Source organism: Clytia hemisphaerica, unplaced genomic scaffold (assembly GCF_902728285.1).
Source record: "Clytia hemisphaerica strain Z4C2 unplaced genomic scaffold, Clytia hemisphaerica genome assembly, whole genome shotgun sequence".
NCBI lineage: Eukaryota > Metazoa > Cnidaria > Hydrozoa > Leptothecata > Clytiidae > Clytia > Clytia hemisphaerica.
The window spans coordinates 216,371-238,640 of NW_027103974.1; the positions used below are offsets into that span (position 1 = coordinate 216,371).

General features: G+C 34.9%; 2 protein-coding genes across 2 annotated transcripts; both read left to right on the forward strand.

The window, feature by feature from the left end:
• Positions 1 to 908: 908 nt before the first annotated feature.
• LOC136810749 (zinc metalloproteinase-disintegrin-like berythractivase) lies at positions 909 to 10,737 on the forward strand. Its single transcript, XM_067067352.1, has 24 exons — positions 909 to 914; positions 1,509 to 1,576; positions 1,705 to 1,830; positions 2,182 to 2,233; positions 2,472 to 2,603; positions 3,085 to 3,183; positions 3,479 to 3,550; positions 4,160 to 4,335; positions 4,783 to 4,870; positions 5,580 to 5,710; positions 5,910 to 6,009; positions 6,239 to 6,310; positions 6,617 to 6,790; positions 6,980 to 7,030; positions 7,348 to 7,414; positions 7,814 to 7,913; positions 8,116 to 8,217; positions 8,399 to 8,474; positions 8,636 to 8,713; positions 8,914 to 9,033; positions 9,213 to 9,243; positions 9,556 to 9,849; positions 10,076 to 10,202; positions 10,426 to 10,737. The coding sequence occupies exons 1-24, from the start codon at positions 909 to 911 to the stop codon at positions 10,637 to 10,639; spliced, it is 2,556 nt and encodes an 851-aa protein (XP_066923453.1). The 3' UTR covers positions 10,640 to 10,737.
• Positions 10,738 to 14,193: 3,456 nt separating this feature from the next.
• Positions 14,194 to 21,956, forward strand: LOC136810750 (POTE ankyrin domain family member D-like). The gene is made up of 6 exons (XM_067067353.1): positions 14,194 to 14,252; positions 16,887 to 17,025; positions 17,368 to 17,494; positions 17,788 to 18,263; positions 18,405 to 18,817; positions 21,895 to 21,956. Exons 1-6 carry the CDS (start codon positions 14,240 to 14,242, stop codon positions 21,954 to 21,956), a joined length of 1,230 nt encoding a protein of 409 aa, XP_066923454.1. The 5' UTR covers positions 14,194 to 14,239.
• Positions 21,957 to 22,270: the final 314 nt, after the last annotated feature.

Here is a 22,270-nt window from a genome sequence, read left to right on the forward strand (position 1 = left end):
AATCATTATACAGCTTGTGCCCTACTGTACTATTCAGATAAAATCATCAGCTTATAATGAGAAAACTTAAATTTGAAATAATATAAAATTATACCACTGAATTTACATAACGTTTGGTTATTTAAATCAAATTAAAATTTTAAATTGAAATGACAGCATACTAAAAAAGTGCCATTTATATATCAGATTCTTACAAAAGATTGAACTAATAGAAATAAAAATTGGTGTAATGGGACAGGAAAAGGGATGTCATGAAACACGAAGTAAACAACAATCATTGTAAAAAAATTACTGATAATTGAGTTATTTATTTTCGCACAATCAGAAAGAAAAACATCCGCTATTTGAAAATTTTGAAAATGATCAACCAATGAAAGTGCTTCTAAAAATAGAAGGCGACTTTCGTAAGATGTTACGCCTTGCATCTATATAAATAGTAGAACTAAAAAAGGGGTCAACTCCATATTGTGCGATCACCTTAAAAGATAAGGTCGGTCAGCGATACAACGCGATATACTTAACGATTATTTGTTGATTTTCTTTTACGAAATATAAAGAAATCATCGCTTGAAGGGACATTAAACAGCTTGCATACAAAGTTTACAAACTCTTGAGAGAAGTCAACATTTTCAACGTTAAAGAAAATCGTACTATTTATAGAGATTGCGTTCGTTGATATTTTGACTAATTTGCAGACTACATTTAGACGCAGTTGTTTTTTCGTGGACTTTTTTAAAGAATGATGTCTAAATTAACAATGTTTTCCCTTGCGTTTTGCACGATCTTCTGTCTGTCGGTGGAATCAGCAAAATTAACCAAAGGTAAGATGAATATTTGATGACTAAGTATATCTCTAATCTAATACAAGATCCATTCTGCACGAACCACACTCTGCTTGTTCGAAAGAAATGTGGGTAATTTGATGATCTGACCTTGATTTTGATGTGACTGTATTTCTTTAGCCAATCACAAGCTCAAAAGCTAATTTAACAATTGATTGATTGATTGATTGATTGATTGATTGATTGATTGATTGATTGATTGATTGATTGATTGATTGCTCAAATGAAACTCTGAATCCCTTTGAACTAAAAAAACCCTCAAACATTAAAATCTTTTTTAAATGTAGGCGGTGTAGATTTCAAATATTTGCCATGAGTATGAACTATTAGTTTATTCATTTGTCTAAATTTGTACATAAGAATATTTTTGGAGAAAACCTTCAAATACTGAAAGTATATCGCTTTCCGTATCGATGTCGACATATACCGACAAGAGCATTTTCGATTACTTTGCCGGTATAGGCATTTGCCGACAAGAGAGGTCTCTACCCATTTGCCAGAGGTTTTTTTAAAGTTTATTGAAAGTTCGATTTTGAACTAGATAGCACATCATCATCACTAATTCAACTTTCAAGATACCAAAATCCTTATTGAACTAAAAAAAACCTTATTACAACAAACGAATTTGGGTGTAACCAAAAGAATTTCTTTTTTTTTTCCCTCCAGGACACTACCGAAGAATATGCACTGAAAACACCATCCAAAGATTACCATTTAGTACTAAAACCTTCCAGGTAGATACATCAATTTCCCTACATTTTTATTCGAAATCGTCAAATCTTCACCTTTAAGCCCCGAGAAAAAAGGGCAAAAATTCATTCAGAGTCGTAGTTATTTTTAACCAAGTGAATTTATTTTTCAGCCATATCATTGGCCCGAACCTTTTCGAAGATGAGAAAAGTTGGGAAGAAGAAAATTGTCATTACCAAGGATTGGAAAAAAATTTTGGTGGACAAGTTCTTCTTTCAACATGTGGCGGAACGTTGAAGTAAGATTACATTTTGTTATTGAGAACATCCGATTTTTTTGAAGCCTTCGGATGTTCTTAAATTTTTCAGTTTTAAGCCTAAAAATGTTCTTAACATGTTCTTATTTTCACTATTTTGTGACCATTTTTACCTAGTTTCCTAAAAAATCGGGTGTTTTAGAGTCTGCAAAGCCTTAAAATGTTCTTAATTTGTTCTTAAAATTTTTGCCATCGAAGCCTTATGTTCTTATATAGTTTGTTCTTATAAAAAAACGTGTACTTTGAACTACCAAAAGTTTCGAACACTTATTTCAACTGATCTATCTATTGTCTTTTAATAATTTTCATTGTCTGTTCAAATTATAAAAATAGTGGATTGTTGGTGGACGGCAAACAAAACAAAACGTATATGGTGGAATACGAGGTTAGTTAATTTACCAATCTTTCAAAAAGGGATACACCTATTCTACATGGTGTACCATTTGTTATGGAAGTTATCTTCTAAGAGTTCACCACTCTCTTCATACAATGCACGTCTTTCATCTCTGGGCGCAACCGCAAACCAACCATTGTAACACTCAAAGAACCAAACGATATTGAAAACTGGAGCAAAACGGCATTAACATTTCCTGAATGACATTTCACATATCATTTGTTTTCAGGAAAGCCTTGCGAATCACATCATGTATGAAGTTGACAAATTACCACAAAACAAACGAATCACCATGGCAACTGATATCCAAAGAAATGAAATTACAAAAGTTGAAGGCGTTAACATCAAAGCAAACCACAGAGTAAGTCAAAAGATTTTGGGCCGAACGTCAATTAACAAAACTTCGTATAAACACAAATAATTACTATAGAAATCAAATTTGACCTCCCAGTGCAATCTCATACACAGAATTATTCCAGCACTTTTTGTTTTTACTGATAATCCATGACGCATGCGCTCCGAGGGAAGGGGGGACTCAAGTTAAACGACCGCACGTGCAGTCTATAAGGGTGTGTTTTTTGGGCTTTTCAAAGTACACTGTAAGGGTCGAAATGAGAGAGAGTGTACTCTATGTGTATAAAAAGTTAGGAACACGAATTTCTTATGGGTAAAAATCTGAAAAAACTTATCTTTTTTTTTTGCTTTAAATGGACAGACAAAAGAAATTCCACCCTAAAGGTCGATCTTTACCCATATTTACTCAAGCGAAGGGAAGGACTGTTATGAATGTGCATCCAGTTGAATAGCACGGTAAAGAGTTCTGATTTTAAATTAATTTTCAGGCGCGTCGAGACGTTTCAGTGGACGCATCAGACGTTTCAGTGGACGCATCGGACGTGGAGAAGTATGCTTCATTGGTCATGGTGGTCGACAATTCAGCCGTAAGTAACACAATGGGTTTCAATGGGTTTCATTTTTTATTGTCGAATGGAGTCGTAGAGAATTATATATAATAGAGAGTAACTAACACTGGATAAAATTAGCTAATATATGTCCTTCATATTTCCTTATTGCAACCAACTTACTTACAAAATTTGAATTGAATGCGATTTATCAGATATTAGCGATGTGAGAGTCTCGCGAATTGCAATCTCACCCAGGTTCTCAGTTGACGGGTCTGATGATTGATTGAATTTGATGGTTGTGTGATAACAAACTTTGTTCTCTACTATTTAGTTCGTGCATCTTGGCAGCGATAAAACGAAAGTGATTCATTTTGTACTGGCTATTGTCAATCACATGGACTTTGTAAGTAAAATAAATCTCAAAGAAATATACATACTAACAAAGGGTGGACGAATGAAACAAACTTGAAAAGAGAATTTGGAATAAGGCCTTGATATTATTCAGCTTTAAACCTATCTACTACTTTAGGCGTACGAACTTTCGCAAGCAGAAACTTTCGCGAGGTCGAAAAATCGCGAAATTCACGACATTTACTTTTGCGAATTTGAGGATAAAAATGAGAATTTTCGAATAAAAATTGCCTTAAAAGTAAAAAAATATTCCTTAAGTCCGCTAAAAACGGTTGCTCTTCGAATTTAAAAGGGCATTAAAGGATAATAGTATGCCTAAAATTTGATGTTTATTACGATTTCGAGGTTTCATACATTTTCAACTTTTTTGAGAATTTTTCACAAGCATAAACTTTCGCAAATTGCCCTGTTTAGAATTTTCAAAGACATTTACTTTCGCAAAAAAGGCCGAAAATCGCGAAAATCGCGAAAGTTTCTGCTCGTGAAAGTTTGTACGCCTAAAGTATTCTATATACAAGTTTCGAACATTTCTTTTCAGGTCTATATAAGCTTGGCAGTTGGTTCGTTTTTATTCTAAATTTTATTTATTTATACTTTTCAGTTATTTCGCCAAGCTAACATACACGTCATTCTGACCCATCTTGAGATTTGGGACGTCAGTGACAAATTCACGGTGACGGCAATAACAAGTGACAATCTGAACCACTTCACCCAGTACAATAAAGATATCATGATCAACCAAAATGGATGGAAGCATGATAATGCTCATTTCTTAACGTAAGCAGAATATATTACTAAACATTTACCGAGCTTGACGAGCAGAATGTCGATATTTGACGTTTATTTACTTATATACAGTCTTTTGATTGCCTTCACGGGGCCCATAGTTAGCTGGCTCCGACTATCTATAGACTGAACGAATCATTGAAAGGAGCAGGAACAGGGAGCACATTTGTGGCGCATATACCACTCGGCTATCCCTTCCATCTCTTCCATTGTTCAAACAGCTTAACAATTACCCGAAGTCTTAAATTCGCTTTTAGACAAAGTGTGATCTAGTGGTTACGACAGTCGCGAACTCTTTGATCTGTTTTTTGAATTCACGTTTATTGGTTGGTTCTTTATGTCTTATGTTACACAGTTTAACATGAGCGTTTTATAAATAACCGATCAGAACGAAAAATTCTCAACATTTCTCATCATTCTTTGCATCACATTTTCTAGTCATGTAGACCAACAAGGTGGTTTGGTTGGACTTGGAGCAGTTGGCAGCATTTGTGGTCAAAATGGACTTTCACAAGCTATGTCTCAGGTACAATTTATTCATTTTACATGAGCTAGAGACCAGGGATACTCAAGGCTGCCGGAGCCGGAGGAGTTAGGAAAATAAACCCACTTTCAAATCGCCTTTTCAAAACGATGCAATGTTATCAGAATAAAATAAGGCTTGAAGTGATTTTATCTAGTCGGTCTAGATGAAAAAATATTAAATTTAACGAATCAAATATTTTCAATCGGAATTTAAACCGTATGGGTGATGCAATATCCATCCTAAAAATTACACTTTCTTGTTTATCGTATCACTTATATTAAAGCAAAAAACAACATCCTTTTATCACGAGAAATTCTTCTTCAGTGAGCGGAAATACCAAAAGATTTCTTTTAAATCGCCAAGCAACACTGTAAAAACTCCTAAGATCCATATTTTGTCACTGCATGACAACGTTTAACAACGAAAAACCGACAAAAAAGAGCTAACGCCGACGGGCAAACCATCAAACATACACGCCCTCTCCTTACTGTTCCGGTATTCTGATCACGAATTCGTAAAATCACAAACTTTTTATAATGCCTTCTTGAAAAAGGTTTGAAATTTTCGAAATAGTGTCAAACAAATCAACTTAAAGAGCTTGATTTCAAGGGCAGCGACATAGGGCGGTAGTTAAAAGATAATGCATTAAAGAGACGAGTTGGTATAAAACTAGAGTTATAAATACTATAACCTGATCTCTCAATCTTAGATTTGGAGTGACAACCCTTTGATAACAGCTGGTACGGTGGCCCATGAGTTTGGACACAATGTTGGATTATACCATTTTACATCAGAATGCATTTGTGATGACCCACCATGTCTCATGTCTTCATATGCAAAGTAAGAACTACTCATTTTGACAAGAAAAGTTTTGGGGACATATTGACCGTTATTATGGAAATGCAATGATAGTTCTTCGAAAAACTTCGTTTCTCCGATTTTGCGTTGAGTTTGACCAAATGATATGGTCAGGATAATTTAATATATCAGAAATATTTAATGAAACTTGTAATTTCTAATCTATTTCTTTTGACTTTAGTTGGTCACCAGTTCGAGGCTTGACAGATTGTACAAAGAAAGTGATCGAGGATAGATGTTCACTTGGAAAATGTTCCTGTTTGACTGACCAGCCTGCTGCGGTAAGAAGATTGCAAAACCGAGGATAAATTGGTTGAATATTTTTCGCTGAAAACGGGGGAGATTGAAAACATAAAATCCAATCTTTTCCGGCAGGGTGCGGGCATTTCTAACCTGGCTGTGAAATCATGGTGAACTTTCAGAGGTCCATACTAGGACGAACCTTTAACAAACTCGGAATTTTCACAATTTTTCATCAATTTCAAAGGTATTCTTTCTTCTATTTGACAGAGTTACATGGGAGCAACATGTGGCAATGGGATCGTTGAGAAAGGTGAAGATTGTGATTGTGGACAACCCGAGGTTCGTTTCTTGGAAGATTTGCTTGAATAAGATTTCTCGCAAGGAAGAAAAGAAATAGCGTTTCCAAACTATTATAGAGACGCTAGATCTAATATTTTCGTAAAGAGTTACTGATACAACTAGAGAAGAAATCAGCTCAACCTTAACGAATGAAATCGAAGTTAGACCATAGGAGAGTGTGGTAACGCACGAGGCGGAATCTTCGAGTTAGAAAACTTCGAGTTAGCAATTTTCGAGTTAGCTAAATTCTACATTCTGTAACTAAAATCTACACTATTAAATAAACTCTTCTTCTTCTCTACTTAGTACTGCACAAATAAATGTTGTGATGCGTCCACGTGTAAATTCCAAACGCATGCGCAATGCGCAGAAGGTGAATGCTGTACATATGATTGTCAATTGAAAGCAAAAGATGTGCTTTGTAGAGATGCACAGGGAGAATGTGATTTACCTGAGACTTGCGATGGAAAGCAAGCAACGGTGAGTGTCCATTAGCATCGTCTCAGTGTATTTAGACCCTGTAGAAAAGAAAATGCATAATCAGCAAATTTGGTTCAACCATTTCATTTACAGTTAGCTATAAATACAATTTTATCATTATGCAAATCGACATGAATGCATGAAGCTACATAAATTGAGATTCTTATAAAAATGAGTTGACTTTTTCAGTGCCCTTTGGATGTTTACTTGCAAGATTACCAAGATTGTAACTCAAAAACAGTGAGTATTCTTTTTTTCTGTTACCAAAAAATGTATTAAATTTAACAAAAATCTTTTTCCTTGTATTTCTTTATTTTTTCAAAATCCCATCATTGTCATGTTTTTTTCTCCTGATTTCCTTTAAAAAGTTCCCTTTTCCATGATTTCCTAAAAAGCTTCTATCGCCAACAATTACCAATCTGACAGGCCTGGCGATATTTTAGAAGTCAGATTTTCTAAACTTTAGAATGTAATTAAAAATCTGGACCCAAAATATACATTCCATATTGTACTCAGTACCGTGCGATAACAATTAGAAATTTTCATCTCTCTCTCAGAGCTATTGTTACAAGGGAAAATGTACAAAAACGTTGAATGAACAGTGCAAAACACTTTGGGGTAACGGTAAGTCATATATGTTGGTTCTTTAACCTGGAATACACGTTTTTTGTGAGAACATCTAAATTTGTTGAAGCCTTCGGATATTCTAAACTTTTTGAGTTTGCTTAAAAATGTTCTTATTTTCGCCATTCTGTAGTATTTTTGTACGATTTCCTAAGGGATTTGGTCCATGAAGACTTCTAAAATGTTCTTAACTTGTTCTTAATATTTTAACCATCGAAGCCTTATGTTCTTATATAGTTTGTTCCTATAAAAAACGTTTAGTGAACAAATGAAACCAAAGTAGATCTATTAAGTGTCACCAAATCATTCAACTAATCATTTGCTTATTGATTAAAAAGCGGCAAGCAAACAAAACAAAGGAAAGGTGTTTTAAACGCTGAACATCGTTTGTTTTTGCAGAGGCGGATCACAGCAGAACATGCATCCGAAATTACAAAGGAGACAAATTTGGTCATTGTGGAACAGACGAAAATGGAAACTTTATACCATGTGAAACTAAGTAAGAACTTCTGAACTTGTTTTTGACTCAGGTCCATAAGGGCCCATAAGTAGAAATAAAAGATTGGCGCAGTAGAATTAACACCCCTTAATCAAGTTAAGATTTAGGGTGGAATAGTTTACATTGTGTAATTATGCAACGAAACTTCACAGATACCAATTGCTCGTGGGAAGTTCATATATCACACTGAATTTTCTTTCAGGAATGAATTTTGTGGAAAGGTTCAGTGTCACGGAGATATCGCAAGTCATTTCATTGTTTTTGGTAGAAGTCGATCAACTGCTGTCTATGGAAGTCAATGCAGGTAAAAAGAATTGTAGTCATTTATAGCCATTGAACATTACTTTGAATCAGAAATCAATATTGAGATTTTACACTAAAGCAATGCGCCCTTTGACGCCCTGTTGGATGATCGTGATCGCGATATTATTGCCCCATAATCGTCTTCAAATTTCTTCAGATTTTTTTCCTTTTGTCATTTCTAGATCGGGATTAACGTATGTTGGGGAGAATATAAATCCAACCATGGCATTTGATGGAACCAAATGTGATGCAGGAAAGGTAAGAGGATTTCAGTTCTTTGTTAATTTATTAGTTGATATTTTTCTAAAATCTAGTTAATCATATTCACAAAACCCCTCTTCATTTTCGAGACCAATTTATAATTTTTGTGATTTTTCTTTACTGCACCTTGAAAAACTCAATCTTGTTCATTCATACAGGTTTGTCAAAATCAGCAATGTATCGCAACTGATATCGCAAAATCAACTTCGAAGTGTGACGATCGTTGTCATTTTGGGGTAAGTCTGCAATAGCTTACATCTCTCGAGAGATACAACATATCAAATTTAAGATTTCTCTCTTGACGGACAATGAGAAACCTTTTGATGAAATCTAGTCAAACCCAAAGTCCACTAGAATATGCAAGAATAATAGCACTTGGTTTAGAATCTTAAAGTGAAAATCCATTAAAATAGTTCCAATGTTTCTATTCCCATAGAGATGTACAAACGTGGGAGCTTGTTACTGTCCGCCAAAATTCAAATGTCCGGATTGTTCTCGCATGGACCCAAACAATATTAAGGGACAGGTGTGCAGCGAACAACCTTCTCAAACTCATGTAAGTTAAAAGCATCAAATTAAATTATTATAACACTTTCAATATCAAATTGAGAGCACTCCATCAAGCTATGTCATGATAGGTTTTGCGACTTTACTCCTCCGTGCTAAAATGTATTTAAATTAAAGACCCCATTTGCATGCATCTATTTCATCTTCTTCTTCTCTCGTTTATTATAGAGACATCATGATGGAAAACTCAACTGGGAAGGTAATTTCATCAAAATATTACTTACTTATTTACTTCCTTACTTTCTAGACATACTACACTTGACAAATAGTGAGCATCGATAGCCTTCAACAAGCTATTTCATAATCTTATCGATAATTCGTGGACCTGCAGAGAATCATAACTTTAAAAAGATTCCTGAAAATTGACCTTCGACTGACATATGATTTGTTATGTCCCTGAAATCGCCTCTACGACATTGACCATGACAATAAAACAGATAGAAGACAGACAGAAACGAAATGACAGTACACTCTATCACACTCTCACATACTTTACTTTAACCATTAACAGAATACTTGGACCTCTTAACAAGCAACTTGTTCTTGACTCGATGGAAAGCACGTGTTACATTCAAAAATCGTGTGTCGACAGGTGATACGCTCGATAAATACGTCCCAACAAAGAAAATCGACAGTGTAGACCATGCCATAGACAATTTGTTCAAAGATTTAAAAGACATGAACTTAGCACCGACAACAACGACGACTACAACAACTACAACGACAACGACAACGACAACAACTACAACGACACCAACAACGACTACAACGACACCAACAACGACACCAACAACGACTACGACAGGTGTGTGAAGACTATATTATATTAATACCAGCCTTAACTGTTCTTATTTTTCCGTGATATCCAGGCTTTAAATGTTCTCAAAATGGTCTTTATAAAGAGTTTAAAAGGTAGCATTTTGGCACCTTTTCTTCCCCTCCCACTTAACTTAAGGAAATACAATGTCTGTCAGGGTATCAAAAAGATCCATACGTTAATTTGGTATTTTTCTCACTATTTTCTTTTCTAGTTGCACCACTTTGCTTGGGTGCGGTCGGGATGATCAATATCGGATGTCGTTCGAAAAGTGGTGGCACAATGATCGCTAACTTTCGTAATGCTATGGATTGGAATAATCCATCTGACTCAATAGAAAAGTAAGTTTTACTTTTTTATCAACCCTTGATATCAGAACTCGTTATTTGTGGCTAACGGCATTAAATTGAGCAAAATGTAGGCCAGTCCTTTGCATATTTCTTCTTCTACCTTATTATAATCTGCTACTTTTACCAAGTAGACAATTTCTTTTGTCTAACTTTTTGATTGGTATGCTAAAGTAATTAAATTAAATTAAAACTAATTTAAAATCTCCATTTCCAGAATGATTTGTGATTGTGCAAAGACTGCAAAAGACGATGGTTATGTTGGCTTTGGTTTGGTTTACTGGGGAGAATGTTGGGGCTATTCAACCAAAGATGAAGCTGTTAACCAATCAGGATCGACCAATTGTTCGAATGATCAATATAACTCTTGTGCAGAAGAAGATCGCATTTGTATAGGCAAAGCTGATGCCTCGTACGCTTTTTTACTCTGAAGTGATTATTATGATTATATGATTTAGCGGAAGACTGCGAGGGAGTTGGTTGCTAAGTTTTGCGGACCGACAAGTCTACCAACAGAATAGGATCTAACTAACTCGCAAGTTATCTGTCTCTATAACTCGACGAACAAATCTGCATTCACAATGCATGATCGAGTTATAGGGGGTTAACATAGAGACCCCAATGTAATTAACAAAACTTTATTGTTATTACTGGATCTCAGAAAAGAGCTTATTTGTGGTAGATTTTTAACCCTTAAACTTTATAATAAATTGTAAATATATTATTTAGAATCTGAGAATTATAATATGAAAGGAATAAGTTTATATATTATAATATATTTTTGTGAGACAAATTTACATGAGCAGGGCCCTTATAATGAACTGGGATGTGGAGGTGCCTAAAATATAGTGAATAAGGTGTCAACTTCGATTTCGACCCCCTAAAATGCCTGAAAATGGCCCTATTTCAGATTTTGGAATGAAATTAAGTTTTGTAAAGTATTAATCGTGTTATCTTAAAAACAACTTTTTATTTGAGAAAAATGAGGAGGCTATTAACCTATAACCCCGATGGCATGGGCCCTGATGGGTATGCTTCAATTAAAGAAGTTTTATTTCTAAAAATGAAAAATATATATGAAAAATAAATGAAAAATATATATGTTTGTACTAGACTAATGCGTCTACTTTCCTTACTCTCCTTATGTTTTCCTGAGATTCGAACATGACGAAGCTAGAAAGTGTAGAAAGAACTCAAAAACATTTCCTTATCTTTGGCTTTGGGAAATGGACAACTACATCTGTCCGAAAAAGATTGAATCCTCGTATTTACAGCTTTTCTAATTCCAGCATATTGATGTTGTTCTTAAATGTATTTTCGTTTCCTACCATTTAGGTCTGCGGACACCAGAGCCTTCCTTAGTCAACAGATAATAACCTACACTTCCTGATTCCGATTCATTAAAAACCATAATTAGATATTAGGTGACCCATTGGCACCCTTTTTCATCGTTTGTCACTGGACTAGCTGCATCTTAGCTATTGACTTAGCTATTTAAAAAACCATCTTAATTGAGGACCTAAGATCAAACGAATTAACAACACACTTGTTAGATAGAGGCGCACGGAGAAATTTCGTCAAGTAGTCATAGTTTCACTTTCACCAAAAGGAAATGCTGAAGCAAAGTAGGTTAACTAAGGAGGTTAAAAGAGTAGAGGAAAACCTTCTTTTCGAAATTCGGCTTTTCAATACCGGAATAACGGTAAATTTTCCGTTAAATATCGGAATATCGGTCAATACCGGATTTTTGAAAGACCCTAATAAAATAAAATAAATATAGTATATATCTTTTCCTCTGTATTCTAGCGAACAAATCCGCATTTCTTTTCCCTGTTTCCCGCCATTTTTGGTGTCTTCGTTTACACGACAACATCTTATAGTAACCGTTAATAGAGAGACGGGGATTATCAAAAAACATGAAAGAAGCAAAGTTCTTATCTAATGACATCACAATCTCTAAGAAGGGCACTTAAAGATTGGCTAGTGAATAATGACATTAGAATTACTGAGGTTTTTCTCTACTAAACTACACAAAAAATCATTCAGTTTAGTATTTATAGAGTAATGTCTTGTAACATGAGCACGAAATCAACTAATTTTTCTCGTTTTTATCTTCATATAGAGCAATTTGAATTTGTGGTTGTTCGTTTAGGAGAATGTGAAGTAGGGACATATGTTTGATATGGATGTGTTAAACTGTAGATGAATGTGTTTTTCGATAATGGAAAATTGAATAAAACGATATTGAATCGAGTGTTGTGTGTGTAAGCACATGGTCAATGTGGGAGGGGTTGTGCCAACACGTATAACTGCGCATCAGGGGAGTTTGAGAAGCCAACTGGTCAATAAGTCATGAAATGCGCAGGTCTACAAGAAGCGGAATGTCGCTTATAATTGATTTTAAATTTTTTGTCTGTGCAAATAGTGTTTTGGTTTTTTCCGCATTTTTTTACTGAAGAAACTGTATAAACTGTAATATTTTCAGCTTGGTGTATTTTGCTGGATATAAAGTACAGAGAATTCTTCGTCTTTAAGATATAAAGAATTTCTTGTTAGAGGACAACGATCAACGTTGGTTTCTGTCATAGATGGGAGATAAGACATATATGGTGTCCCAGTTAACAGTTCACATAAAAGCTTTTATGCACGACGACAAACATGTGAAAAACACTGGGTCAATGGTCAAGCTAGGGAAGTGAGCAAATTCGATTAATGGTTGTATAACTAGGAATAATCAACTGTTCAGGTCACACAACTAACAGTATTTACAGTGAAGCCAGTTATATCACATGTTAATTGTGCTCATTACAGACATATTTTAATGACAGGCGTTGTGTTAGTGACAAAATTAACGAAATGATCTAATTATTAAAAAGGAATACCTTAAGTTAATTATAATTTACAAGAAATATGCGATAAGAGTTTTGAAAATTGCGTGAAAAAGGTTCTTGAAAAGATGATTAACCTCACATCCTTTAGACTGATAAAAGCTACTTTAAGGATAGTTTATATCAAAGACCTTTAAAGGTTGGAAGTCAATCCAGGTTCCGTCGAAAAGGAGATTGCACTGTGCACTGTTAGTGTAATTAAACCATCTGTTTGGGGTATAGGAAGTACTGAGGACGAGAGAAAAAAATAAGAAAAGTTCAGTGCGTGTTATATAATAGTGGTAAGGTAACAAAGGCTGAGATTTATTTTACACATGTACATATTGTCTGTATTTCAAATTTCAAGGTAGATAAGGAACTGGAAATGTTGAGCGATGGGCCATAAGCCCTAGGGCGATTAGTTTGAAAGATTCAAGGGAAAGCTAATTGGTGAACGGTTTTCTACCTCCAAATAGTTTTAATGAAGAGTGCACAATGTTATTAAGTGTGAAATATCCATCAGTGTTAGCTGCATATCCGCCAAAGGAAGGGACACTGCTACGCTAACATCGATGTTTATCTGACAAATACCCGGATACCATGTTTATATAACTATTACTGTATCAATGAAAATCAAATGACTCAATGGGTAAATTATGAAAATTCATTCCCACGAAATAAAAGCACTCTTATAAGCTGATTAACGTAGAAGCGCTCACGGGGGACTTCTGCTGTCTTATATAATTATACAGTACAAATATTTTTCTCTCTCTCTCATTTCATATTATACAGATATAATTTGTAGCTACATGTTGAGAGGATATATAGCCTGTATAAATAAATAGAATGGTCGTGAAAAAGGCTAAAAAAATGGGAAGGATTTTCGCTCCGTGATGTTATAGAACAATTTGTTGGTGAAATTCCTTTCTGTATTTTTTTCCACAAGTAGGTGTCCTAGAGGAATGTAGAGATTCCATTTCTGGATTGATAGTTGTTAGTTTTAAATGTTTGGTCTGATTAAAGTGATATGTTTTTGGAGATAAGTAGAACCATATTCAAATGCAGAGGAAGGACGAACGAAGACAGACTAGAGGGGAAGATCTTTGGTTCAAATGATTGGAAGATCAAGTTACAACATCTCTGAGAGGAAAACGAAAGCAAAAGATGATAGCTCGTGGTCAGTTTATTTAGTTTTCATAAATTCTTCAAAAAGCTCTCTTTTAATTAGTTCGAAGAATCCGCAAACTTTTGAAAGATCGAAAACCCTTCAATTGAAAACCGATACTAAAGGTTTGTAAAATTCATGATCCCTTTTTTATAGTCAGCAAAACAGCGAGGAAATACAATACAGTCGAGTCTCCATAAATTGAACACTAACGACGATAGAACGTCGTTTATAGCAGTTTCTTGTTGACAGTGGCTTTCAATATTGTTGAATCGATTTAGAGAGCGTCAACTGTAATTTGAAAACGCAAGGTGAACTCAGATGTTCCTAAGTTACAGGTAGTTAGAGTAATGAGATTGTTCCCTAAAGGATTGTTTTTTGAAGGTACCAGAAAAGTTGTTGTCTTACCGTAGGATGGTTAAACATTCTCATTCACAAGGAAACTGTCCTATTTCCCACTTCATTGACCAAAACTCTGAGTAGGTACCAAAGTAACTTGAACTTGCTAGGTTTTTTGTACCAAGGGCTGTTGTGCAATGTCATTTGTACACAGCCGATCTGATAACAGTGGAAATTTCTCAGAAATGCGCCAAGAATGTTTCTCCAGGAATGAGATAGTTTGACCATCCTGCAGTATGTTGAGACTCCACTACATAGGTTTTGAACTTGGAATAGTAGTATTACTACGAGTTTGTCAATGATTGAATTATAAGTGTAAAAGGTGATTATTAACAAGTGAAAACATCCGTTTACGTCGTCCAACGTTTATTATCCTTTCGACGCTTTGACATGTTGGCTGGCTATCAATTTGGCGTGAAGTGTTAAATATTTTTTGAAATAACACTCTTTCAATATATCGTATTTTGAAACTTTCTTTTCCACGGTGAGATTTTCAATGGTTTTAGAGTGTAGCGTGATTGAAACAGGAAAAGGACAGGAAAATAAGAATATGAGCTCGTGAGGTTATATACTGTTTTTGGAAGTAGCAGTACATTGTTAGTACCATACTAGTTCAAGAGGAGTTGTTTAGATTCCCTGATATCGTTGTCGCTGAACTTTTAGCAGTTATATTCCATATCTTGTAAAAAAATTTCGTTGTTTAGAAAAGATCGAATCTCGATAGTAAAGGGATATTGGTCGACCATAAGACTCTCTGGATCCTACAGACTAGCTTTAATGGAAAGACTCTAATGAGTAAATGACATCTTCCTCGTATTAATGTGAGATATCAAAACTAGCGATCCGTACTACCTCAAGACAACCTTATTTTAAAGGATTGAGAAAGAATGATACAGTGATTAGTATCTTTTTGTCAAACTCATCCTCTCAATCTTAGCACTCATTAGTGTACCATTCAACCGAATATTTTTAGATACATACCGGTTTTTCCTCATATAAAACTTTTGTTTTGAGTTTAACAATGTTAGCAGGTCAGAGTAGTGTTTGATGCTATCAAAGTCCATTTTCATTTTGACAGAAGTTGGATTTTAAACAACAGAATGGTCCGGTTTTCTCAAAGTTTTGATACTGATAATGCAACATGTTATCTGGCACCCAGATGCAGAAATTTTCATCCGACACGCTAAAGCTCTGAATGTCGGGAAAATTTTCAGCATCTGGAAGGTTTAGATTACGGAATTTTGCAAGACCGCGTCAAGGATTTGGCAGCGGGAGGCCTGGTAACTCAGCCCTCGTTTTCAGGGATTGGCGGGTCTGATCAAAATATTTTTAGATTTACGCGCAAGAGTAGTTGGACTAGATTGGGGATAAGGCAAATCAAAGGCCGACTATTATTCCTCTTCGATGGTATATTGGTCCGCTTCTTTAGAGCTCTAGCATGACCGGCCACCAATCCGACATCTGAATATCAGATAATGCAACATGTCGTCTATTCGAATTGTTAAGCTTAGGTTGAGATAGGCTCCTGACATCCACTAACGGGTTCGTGCTCTTTATAGACATACTACCTGGGGTTTTGTAGAGGTCTGTGATTCAGACTAGGGAGACGGAAGTCCGTTTGACAAGGAAAAAGTTGTTACCTTGTTTAAAAGAGAGTAAGATACTGTAAAATAGGCCAAAGCGAATGAGAAGACAAGTTCAAAAGTTAAACATTGGAGCACTCACATATTGCACAATTTATTTCGCAGAACTTTAGTTTGTCTCGCATCACTATAGTTAAAACCACAACGAATGAAAGTTTGACCTTAAAATAATCAAAGTTGATTTGATTTTGATGAATAAGACATCTTGGGGGAGGAAAAAAGAAATGACCTCTTAATAAATATTTATTAGAACAAAAACACAACATTTCTAATTTTCTATACAGTTTCATGGGAACCTATATAGAAAAACTATATTTTTTCAAAATCACTATCAACCTTTTAAGAAAAACGAAGACAATTATAAACCAAACCACCCCCTATTTAACATTAATATTTCATGAAATTTAATGATTTTTGAACAATTTTTCATTGACAAGATAGAAATTGATCTTGTATGAGATTGAAGGACCATTTTTCTTTTTTTGACTTTATTTCCCCTTTAAAAATGATCATACACACTTAGAGAGCAGGATTGGAAAAGGGAAGAGGTCAGCCATGCAAAAACGAGAGACCTTAAAAATGTATTATTTTCCTTTATATAAAGCTATGAAAGAAAGTTACGATACGATCGGTAAAGTGCTGTTGAGTAACAAAAGAAAACACCAAGAAGGAGGGACCAACGAATTTGGACATAATGCACTCCACCGTGCTGTCATCAATGACGAAGAAAGAACAATTCAAAAGTAAGCTTGCTTTTTTATTATTGGACACTTGTGATTCGGACGACCTCATATGAAACAACCCGAACTCTTTATATAGCCTGTTTTGAATGCCACTTTGGATGCCAAAAAATGCTAATTAGACGGCCGAACCTGAAATCTAAAGGTTACAAATAGTCTTAAAGGTTACAAATAGTCTTAAATTTTATCTTTTGGGTTGTCAAAATTTTCGCTAAGGTACATTGTCTGTCCCTCAATCCGATATAAAATTCATTGCCGAACAACGGAGCGGAAAAAGTGAGATACCTTCTGGTAGGAATGATAGAATAACCTTCCTTGAGGTAATCTTATGCCTGGATATTTTAGATTGGTTGCCAACGGGATCGACATTGAGGAGAAGGATTCGTTGGGTTTCACTGCAACACAGTTAGCAATCATACTCGGAAAAGAATATCTATTACCATATCTGAATGGAGAAGTTATCGATTTTGAGGTAGACTTGAATTAAACGGAATTTTATCGTTATACCTTTTTTGATATTTTACACAGGAAATTTTGTACAAGCACATTCTTTTATTCAATTCGGTATACACTAAACTTCGAAGAAATTAGACCAAGCCGAGTATGAAATCACGCGCGATAGTACTTTGCATTTTAATCTCTCAAACGGCCAAGATTACAATAAAGTGATGAAATTGTCATTTAGGAAGCTCAAAAATCTGCTAAAGGCCCTAAGTAATATTATATATTATTCAATTTATACAGCAATGACTCTTCCTTCTTTAGACATCTTTACCAAGTCTTTCATCCGGGAGTCATCACCGACGTAGCTCGGTTACCTCACAAACATCATCCATCTCAAGTATCTCATCTATAAGAAGTCGAGTACACAGTCTATTACAAAAGCAAAGAGCACGTACGATTTCAAGTGATGACTGTTCTGCAGAATACGGAGATACACCGTGGTGTAAAATACAGAACGAAAATGGTCGACGCCGCTTAGAAAACCTTGGAAGTGAACCTACCATTTCGAAAACTTGCCAAGAAAATGTTAAAAATACAAAATCGACTTCCCAAAACAAACAGCCACTTATAGTAAAGTTACCAGAAAATACAAATAATGAGAATTCTGATGGTTTGGATAAGGAGGGAAAGAACCGGCAACCGATCAAAATTTCAACATCAAAGTTCAATTTGGACAATTTAGAAAATGAATCAAATCTTTCGCTAGATATGAACGAGAAAGAGAATAACAGTGAAAGGTTTGTCGAATCACAAATTGAAAGCAACATTGACATCAAAAATAGCATTTTTTCAAATTCAAACTCAGCTGAAACTAGCTATAAAAATTCAGCAGATGCTCAAAATGACATTCATTCAACTCTTATTCTGACAACAAATAGAATGGAAAATAAAATGATTCGATCCAAAAATGACACTGTTTCAAAATCCACTCTGTATGAGGAAAAAACGAATGAACAAAGAATGCCGGAGGCAGAAGGTCATCACCAAACCGCAGTCAATGATCGTAAAATGACGTTGATTAGCAACGAGAGGGATGACAATTTACTGACTATAGATACCGGGCTAACTTGTTTACAAAGGAGTGGTCTTGATATTACACAATCAGAATGTGTTGACCTTAACAACAATAATATTGTGGAGAAGAGGGCTTGTCTTCTTCAAACAGAAGTGATTCTTGATGCAAAGAGGGTCAACATATTGTATGGGTCACCACATGACAGTTGTGATGTGGCTGAGGATCACTTGACACAGAATGAACAGTTTTGTTCGTTGTTGAAAAGTTCCACTAAAGGTAAGCGTTCTTTTTAGAGAAAATGTTTTATATCGAAGCCTTCTTGACTTCCATTTAGTGTTTTTGGATCGTGGGTCAAGTTAGCTATACAGATCCAGAGTATCAGAAATAATGTCGTAGCTTTGCTTTGCGTTGCTTAAACCGCATTGTTGTATCGTAAACTACTGCATAATACTGAATTCGAAACTCGTTAAGGGATATGTGCGACTGGCCTAAAAGTTTTCTTCAGATGAGTCTCTAGAATCAAATGGTAACAGGACTACACTCTTTTTTCTTTTATAAGAACAATTTTATGAGAACAATGAGGCTCAAAATCACCATAAAAAAAGAAAATCTAAGAACAATTCTGAGCCCACAATTACTCAATTTCAAGCAATTTAGGGATTAAAATAGTAAAAATTGAGTGAAAAGCCTAAAATACCTCAACTACACATAAATATGAACAGGTTAAGAACAATTTGAGGCTCTAAGTGCCAAAAAATAGGAACAACCGAGCCTCAGAAAATTTTACTGGTTCTGTGTATAGAGTGTATCGTTTTTTTCTAACAATGAGGTTATATAATCATGTATTCACTGATAAACAAAATACCTTCCTTCTGTTTCAAAATAAAACTAGGGAAAATCTGATTTCCTAAACAAACACAAAGTGGATCAGTAAAAAGAGAAACAAAATAGAACCAGAGAATATCCTCAATTAGATGACACGAAGCCTACGAAGAGAGGAACGCCGTCATGTTTAAATAGATTTGTTGACTATAAATACAAGAGATCCATTTTTGATCTTAAGTAACTAAGTATATTGTCAATAAATAGGAATGGAAGGAAAAATTGTTGTTTAAATGAGTTGGCTAGGTCATCTGATTTTGATATATTTACTTGATGGTTGTTGGTAGAAGGATGTGGCGATAAGCTGATGAATGAACATTAGTAGAGTGAATAAGAAATTCAATGTCCATTTTGGTTATCTGTTACACGAATGCCAGGCGTTGAATTTGAGGCTTGTGATGGTTCGGGAAAGATGTTTTGATTAGATTCCTTGTGTTTTGTATTATGTATGTAAGACTTTGAGGATTATATTGAGAATTTGGATCTCTTTTCTGGTGTTCCTGGAAATCACCGATGAAAGTTGTTTGTTTGGTTTTTGTGTCGTCGTCATAGTCAGTTTTCTGTTACAAAGAGACGGTTTCCAAATCTTTAACAATAGTTAACAGAGACATTAACTACCTGTCATAATCTTTTGGAATCTCAAGGTAATTAACGTCATTAAAGACTACTTATAGAAAGAGACATTGATGGAAATTTTCCTCACTTTTTTTGTGAGCTCGTTATAATTAGGAAATAGTGTGCTGTTGATATCTTTTTGGTTGTTATGCACATTGAAAACACACAAGCAGCCAGAGTAGAAAATCAAGTAATTAGTCGAAGTATTGTGACTTTGTTGGTTGGACTTAGTTAGTTAGTTGGTAGTTTGGTTGTGTGTTGTGTAGAATTAGACCGTCAAACTTTTAATCAAATAGTCTTCAGTAAATTCAAAGATGGTTGATACAATTGAAATGCTTAAGTCAAATATTTAGTTCGTACTTCTTTCACAAAACATTCTTTAGAAGTAATGTTGTTAAGCTTAATTTAAAGTGCTTCAAAGGAGGAGTTTAACACAAAGACTGCGAAGACTGTCTTTCCAAGTTAGCTGCAATTAAAATCAGATAGAGGAAAAGGCAGTAACTCGTATCATTTCAAGACTATTCTTCCCTTTAACCAACGAGCTTATAAATTCTCATCATTTATCTAAAGACTCGTGAGCATAATTCATAACAAAAGCATGGATAGATAAGATCTTGCTGTGAAAATGTTAAAGGAGAAAATCAATCTTTAAAAGTTGCTGTAGTGACAATTAGTAGATATCCTTGGTAACAAATTCTGGGTTAGTGAACTCCTTTATTATAAAGCTAGGGTGTGCGACAATACAGGCTGAACCAGCTTCTAAGAGGCTACACATAAGGAAATTACGAATGACATGAAAATCAAGAGGGTATGAGAAAAATGTTCGCTTTCCTCGCTCTCCCTCTAAACTGGTAGTGAGGTGTGTAATATTTGTTATATGATGTTTATTGCTTTTTGACGGAGCTTAATTTGAACATCTGTGAGAACCAAATAGTACTTTGATTTTCAAATTTTTCCAGGGATATAAGCGTGTTGACTATATCAAATTTGTGAACCATTTTCAAAAGAGGACAACAGATTTTTAGAAGTTTTTAAAATGTTTCGCTTCGATCGTGTCGTCTTCTAGCTATCGATCGAGATTTTGAATTAAAGGAGTTATCTCTAAAAGATATTTTGAGGTTGACCTATGACCTTCTAAAGCTCTTTTATCTCATAATATATTATTGTTGATGTTTTTCATGAAAACGTGGTTAGTAAAAGTAATTCTGTCTTTACTTTTACTTTTACATTATATGTCATCTGGCTGTCAGTCTTGGATCTTAAATAAATCTGTGATGCAGGTATGAGGTAAATTTGCAAGGATTCAAGGTTTTCTAGATTTTTTTTGGTGATCAATTCAGAGACGTCCGAAAAAGATTTTCTTTTTTAAATAGTGATACTATTCGACAAAAAAAATAGACAATAAAATACTAAAATGGAACCTAAAATCGTGCGAAAGGCATTAAATTCTGTAATAGAGAAGAGCTAACAGCCTAAGTGTACTTTGACCCATACGTCACATGATTTTACGTGGACTTTACGTGCACCTAGTTTCTTTGACTGATGTTAAATACGTACACAAGATATTGGTAATTCAATAAAAATATGACATTTTAATGGTGTCGGGACTGTGTTTGACGATTGACGCCTTTTATTTCTCAAAGTGCTCGAAAACAAGATCCTGTCAGACGTTTTGAATGATATGATTTAGTTTTGGAGATTTGGAGTTCATTTGATGGATAGACATGTTATTGACCTTTGAGTAAGGCGTGTTGATACTATTAAAACATGAGTGGAGTAGGAGAAATGGTTCAAATTACACCTTTTATTTTATTCATTTAAAAGCTGCTTTTGTATGACTGAAATTCTTTTTGCAGTGTTGGGTTTCCCTGCATTTGCAGACGATGTTGTACTGGTTGTTTCAAGGAGAGTAGCCTAAGACTACATGTAAAACACGTTGGATGTTTAGCCAAGTGTATGTTTTTCACATGGACTAGATAAGTAGCTGGATAGAGTATATATAATTGGAACGTATTCACCATTAGACAATCCTTTTAGTCGCTTAAGGAAATTGCTTTGTTTTTTTTAATCGGGAACCAGTCCGTTCCGAACTAATAAGTATGAAAATCTTACCCTCGAAAGTTTTGGAAGAATGGGCTTAGAAATTGTGTGTTTGGCAGTCTTGTGGTGGTCCTGAATTGAAAGAAAAGAAAACGTTTTGTTAATATCTACTTAGACACGCCTGTAGGTATT